Below are 6000 nucleotides of genomic sequence, written 5' to 3'. Positions count from 1 at the left end.
CTGGATACAGCCCCAGCCCGCTTTCCCCGCCGATTTCGGACGAGTCGGGCAAATTTGGTGTCGGCGCCCAGGCCGGCGGGCCCGGGGCGGGGTGTGTGTGTGTGAGGGGCCGGGACCGCGGGCAGCCCTGACAGAAAGGGCGCGAGGCGGCGGAGGCAGCGCGGCCCTTGGTCTCAAATCGCCTCAGGCAGACAGGCGGGCGGGGGCATTTCCAACCGCCGCCGGTGACCGACCGCGGGGTAAGCTCGACCCGGTTAGCCGGGAGCCCGAGGAGGGAGGGGACGCGGCTGACTGACGCGCGGCCGGCGGGGCGGGAACGGCGGCGGGAGGGGAGGGGAGGGGTCGGGTCCGCCGCGGGGGGCACCCAGGCGAGCGAGCGAGCGCGCGCGCGGAGGCGGGGCCGCGCGGCGGCGGCGGGAGCGCGCGGCGGCGGCGGCAGCTGGGCAGCCCGCCGGGGCACCGCCAGCCTCGGCCGCGCCGGCCATGGATCCCTTCCCCAAAGACGGCGAGAGCGCGGCGGCCGGGGAGCCCAGCCGGGGCGCTGCCCCTTCCAGCGGGGTGGTGGTGCAGGTCCGGGAGAAGAAGGGCCCCCTACGCGCCGCCATCCCCTACATGCCGTTCCCCGTGGCTGTCATCTGCCTCTTCCTCAACACCTTCGTGCCGGGGCTGGGTAAGGAGCTCCACAGCCCCGGGCGCGGCGGGAGGGCGGCAGCCGCCGTCGTCGTCGTGCAGCCGGGGCGGGGGGGCGAGCGTCTGCTGGCGGCGGGCCGCGCTCTCCCCACCTGCCGCTTACTTGACCGGGGCCGGCGGACCCCGCCGCGGCGGCAGCAACTTTCCACCGACGGCGCCGCGGGAAGGGAGGGAGGGAGGGGAAAGGGAGGCAGCGAGCCCCTCCGCCCCGGCGGAAAGTTTTACGGCGGGGGTCGGGGCGGCGCCTCCGCCGCGGGGTCCCCGGGGGAAGAAGCGGCCGGGCGGAGAGCCGTCGGGCCAGCAGCCGCCCCGTCCCTCGGGGCAGCGGCCGCGCATCGCGGAGGGGAGGCGGGCGGTGCGGGCTCCGCCGTCGTCGTGCGACTTGGGCAGAGGCAGCGGGGGTGCGTGTCTGTGTGTCGTGTTTTCCTCGGGCAGCAGGCAGGGACCGGTGACCGGGGAGGAGGGCACCCGGCCGCCCCCCGTGGGGCTTCGCTGGGTGACTGAGCGGGGCGGAGGCCGGTCTCCGGCCTCGGGGGCTGAGCATCCCCCGCGCTTTCCGACCCTTCCCTTCTCTTCAGGCAGGGCATGGCCCGGAGCTGGGAATCCTGCGATTTCAGGAAAGGGCTACAGTTGTTCGGGCTCTTGCGAACTGTAATTTTAGTCAGAGGACCGAGACCAGAGCGGCCACGTCGCTCGCCAGCAAAGACGAGCTTTCGGAGCCCCTCTTTCCGAGTTTCCTAAGGAGACCCCTGAAAAACGCTGATCCTGTACCACTACTCTTAGGAACCGATGTCCAGAGAAACTGGGGATTCACAGTTTCTCAACATGAAGTCCCTAGTGAGCGACTCGGGTAACGCATCCCTAAGATGTGGCTGTAATCCCTTCTGTATTTCCCTTTCCTCCTTTTTAATTAGAAAATACTTGCTTACTGCAACTGGAGCCTAGAGTTTGAACACTACAAAGGCACCCGGGACACAAGGCTAAATGCAAGTATCCTAGCTGCAAGCAAAACAGTCACATTTAAAAAAAAAAACCAAACCAAACAAAAACCATTAGCCCATACCTTGAGTCTCTCATAGTCCATTTCTAGCCACAATTTCTGCTACTATAGCCACTGCGAGAGCCTTGCTTGTGGTATAGGATTATCTCCTTGCTTGCCCTGCTTTTAAAGAGCTAGTGCCCTGCCCTTAACTGCTTCATGTGTTTCAGGTGGCTTAATTCTTTAATGAATCTGAAATTCTTAAAGTTCTTCTGATTAAAGTATTACCTAAGTCTGAGTGTTATACTGTGTGCAACGTATACAAATCATTGCTATTCCAGTGTGTTTGCTCTGAACCTACAGATGTATTCCAGAGGAAAACTTCCATCTTTTGAAATACCTTAGAATTCTCCTGTGGAAAGAATGGCATTGGTATATGTGCTTCCAGATGTAATGCTGCGTGCTCAGGTGTGTTGTTTTCACAGCCCTTGTGTGCAGCCACCTGAAGAACCTGGCATGATGAATCAAACAGCAACTCTCCAGTTGAGTGCTTTCATGGGGTTTTAGGTTATTGTTATTTAGCACTTAGTTCCCCACTGTCTTCAGAGAGAGGTGTTCAAAGCCAGAGCTTTCAAAGTGAAGACGTGGGTTTCCATTGGCATTGGAAGACGCTACATCTTCACTGTAGATGTATGAGAAAAAAACCTGACTTACCGTGCCCTTTTCCTCATTTGAATGATCTTATACTTCACACTGTGCTGCTTTGCACAGCACACTAGAAAACCTCAGTGTTCTTCCTTCATCCTAGGATGGTAGGTCCCCATAAGCCATCCTCACGCCAGAATTGGCTTGAGGTGTGGTTATCTGCCCGGAGCTCTTCTCTGGCTGCTGCTGCATGGCTGCTGGAGGCAGGCAGTGGTGTGCCTTCCCTCACACAGAAGGTGTCAGTAAAGAATGACAGCAGATAGCGCTTCCTTTCTGAAGGTGGGTGTACAGGGCTCCCAGTCCATGCTGGTTTGAAAGCTTGAGAGTTCAATCTGGACTTTGCAGCCATGTTGGTTGTGTTATCACCAACTGGCTGGACCAGCCCAAAATGGTTTTAATTCTATTTTTGTTTTTTTAGCAGGCGGAGATTTTTTTTTTTTTAAACTTGTTTTCCATTTGATGCACTGATTTCAGTGGTACCTTCTGGCTGCCTATACCACTGTTCCTCTCGGTCTTTTGTTGCAAAAGTAGCAAAACAAACAAACTACAACTTAAAAGAAATCCTTCCATGTGGTGTTCTCACAAACTGGGGAAAAGCATTGTTTTGGAGATGCGTCCCAAACTCTGTATGCAAAGCATAGCACTTAGTCCATATATAAGTGAACCATTCTCTTAATGAAGCTGCTAATATTGTACGCATTTTGATAGAAAATTTACTCTGAGATAATATACCTGACTAGAATATAGCTATTTACAATCTCAGCCATATCCTGTCGTATATCACATAGCCCACACACAAGGGGAAACAGGAGGAACACAAATCTACTGGGAGGAATAGTCACGGTAAAAAGAGATCTTGTGTCATTGTCACACTTCAGCCATCTCAATGAGCTGAGCAACACTTGTAAAATAAATAATATTTCCAGTGGTGTGAAGTATTCAAATCTAGTATGTGAGCCTATTCCCAGTGAAGTAAATGGCAAAATTCCCATCAGTTCCTGTAGTCCAGATTTATAACAGGTTAAAATGATGTTTCACAGGCTTGCTGTATATTTTGCCTGTTTAGGTGGAGAGTGTGACTGTGTTTAGGTGGTAATGGAAGTTCTCTATTTTTCAGCCCCTGAATTCATTCCTCATCTGTTCTGCACATGGTTATCATTCATGTGTAGGCTCTGCAGTACAATTGCATTGAAGGGTCAGAAGCCACTGGAATAGACAAGAAAAGGGGAAACAGAATAAACCAAGTGTTCCACTGCTTGGAGACCAGTGCATTTGAGGTGTTCATTAGTGCCCAGTACCTCAAATCAGTGATATCCAAATAGAATTTGTGCTCCAATGCAGGCTACCAAATACTCAGGCAGTCTCTCAGCATCTGAAAGCCTCTACTTTTTTGAGTTAAATTATCATTCCTATGTTACAGAAGTCATCTATGAAGGTGAAATCTGAGAATTTTAAACATCCAGTTTATTTTTCCTTTTTGCTATTTATGTTTTGCAGTAGTACTGTATTTGGACAGGAGAAGTAACACTTTCTCTTTGTTTATAGTCAGTTTATTTTTTTCAGTTGGTTAATTTTCAAGGTTTTATGTAGTAACCCAGAACTGCAGGTTTTAAGATGCGTTGTAAACTGGGTATTAATTCCTCTTTGCATGTATGTTACAAAAGATGCCTTGGAAATTTTTCATACCCAGGGGATATGTTAACTTTTGCCTTGCCAAAACTTAAAATTCAGACCAAATACAACCTAAAAAAGCTTGATCAGCCCATCTACTTGTAATCTGCTTTGCAGAACAGCCTTGAAATTACACTGCTTCCATTCACTGTGATAGATGCAACCACTTGGAGACATCCTGGATCAGAATTTTCCATGGTCCGATGCCGTCTTCCTCATCTGCATCTGATAGGGCTGCAGGGCTGAGCTGTAACAAAGGTCTTGCTAGCTCAAGTTCATAAAAGGAGCAGGTAGTATGAAAGGGGGAAGAAGGAGCTGGTGTTCTCAGCGAGTGCTGTAGCAAAAGCCATCATGCTGTTGGCTACCAGTATCCCAGCTCTGCCACAGGCACCCTGTGCCACAGACACTGTAACCTCTAGTTTGGCTTAGGGCTTCTGGAGCAGGCTCTGTGGCCTCTGTGCCAAATCATGCCGTCATGAGCTCTGGAGAATGGAAGATGATGACGCCAGCAGAGATAAATGGTGGTGTATGCTCTCTTTTTCAGTTCCCGCAGGATTGAGCAGTGTGCACCTCCAGCCGGTACGTGCTGCAGATGGCAATTGAGAGAAGGGGCTGGCCATGCCCTTTAGCTGGCAGACTGTGTTCTCTTGGAGCTGCCGTGTGCCAGTCAGCGTGGGAGAAGATCTGGCTCCTTGTCATTCCCTGAGCTGATACATGGGAATCTTGCCCTCCTTCCTACCCGTTTTTCCTTCCCTCGACATCACGTGTGTGGGAGGGGGGAAACGAAGGGGGAGAACTTGAGGGAAATGTGAGAAGTGAGTGGAATTATCTGAAAGTATGAGGTATTCTCCAAGATTAATCCCTTCTGTCAGGAAGGGGGTGGACTTTTGGATCACAGCCTGAATTATACATGTATACTATTTTTATGCAGGGAGTAATTGAAATACGTAGCATAAAATTATGTTAGTGCAAGGTAGGAGAGCAGCCACCCATGTGCCATGAAATAGCCGGTGGAGGACGTCATGAGTGACAGCCTCTCACAGACAGCTAGGGAAAGAAGGGATGATTCGCAGACCACTGAACTTTTTTCTTCTGCGGTATATAGCTCTCCTGTCCCTGCATGTGTCAGCTCCATATCACGAGTCTTCTACCATCTGTTTATTCTGCTTCAGCCTTGATAGAGTTCAAGGGCTAGACCTTCAGCCATGTAAACATGGCTTTAATACTTGATTTATAGAAGCCAAGCATCTGCAGAAGGCTCTCATTAGAAGCCACGGCTCTCTTCGACAGAATGAGCTCTCCAAAGAGCTGAATAGAAGTACAGAACACAACACTCAGGAAAGTTGCAGGGATGAGATCTGCATAAAATTATCAATATCCTTTTTTTTTTTTTGTCATTGGAGTGGTAAATAGATGCCTCAAACATCCATTACCTTCATTATTGAAACAAAGAATTTCAAGGAAAAAACACATTTTCTTATCTATAGTAGGACAAATATTGCAGAAAAGAAATCGGGGCTTTCAAACATTTGTGCATTAAAATCTCAAACTTGCTTTGGCATTTATGATCTTTTTTAATAATTTTTTTTTTTCCTGTGGACATGTAAATCAATGAATCTGGGTGATTAACAAGCTCATTTGTGCATAACAAAGGTTTTTCAAGTGTTTGTATGAATTTGTGTTTGTGAACTTTACTGCTGGAATTCTTTAGCTAACATTGCCTTTCAGCCTGTGATGTATAGACTACTGGTAGTCTGCAGAAACAAGCTATTTGTTCATGAGAGCATAATTAAACAAAACAAACCTATTGTCAGTAGACTTCACTCTGTTGGGTTTTGTATTTTCCACTGAAAAGATCAAGAAGTTCTTTATGGTAATTTCTTCATCTGCTTGTGCAAGGTGGGAAAGGAGACCTGTGATAAAATGTGTGCATCCAGGTTACTGCTCCATTGCTG

General features: G+C 49.8%; 1 protein-coding gene across 4 annotated transcripts in view; it reads left to right on the top strand.

Annotated features, from left to right (window-relative positions):
• The first annotated feature begins 385 nt into the window (after positions 1-385).
• STUM (stum, mechanosensory transduction mediator homolog) overlaps positions 386-6000 on the top strand; it is a 48765-nt gene continuing 43150 nt past the window's right edge. For 3 of the 4 annotated variants that reach the window (XM_030035576.2, XM_030035572.1, XM_030035573.1), the window contains exon 1: positions 386-670. In XM_030035576.2, coding sequence (XP_029891436.1) covers positions 484-670 — 187 coding nt within the window. In that variant the 5' untranslated portion in view covers positions 386-483. The remainder of the gene's footprint in view (positions 671-6000) is intronic. The other variant, XM_030035574.1, reaches the window with a different exon arrangement.

The sequence above is a fragment of the Aquila chrysaetos genome, chromosome 13 (assembly GCF_900496995.4).
Source record: "Aquila chrysaetos chrysaetos chromosome 13, bAquChr1.4, whole genome shotgun sequence".
Classification (NCBI taxonomy): domain Eukaryota; kingdom Metazoa; phylum Chordata; class Aves; order Accipitriformes; family Accipitridae; genus Aquila; species Aquila chrysaetos.
The sequence above is the reverse complement of the archived record's forward strand: the minus strand, read 5'-3'. Positions and strand labels throughout refer to the sequence as shown.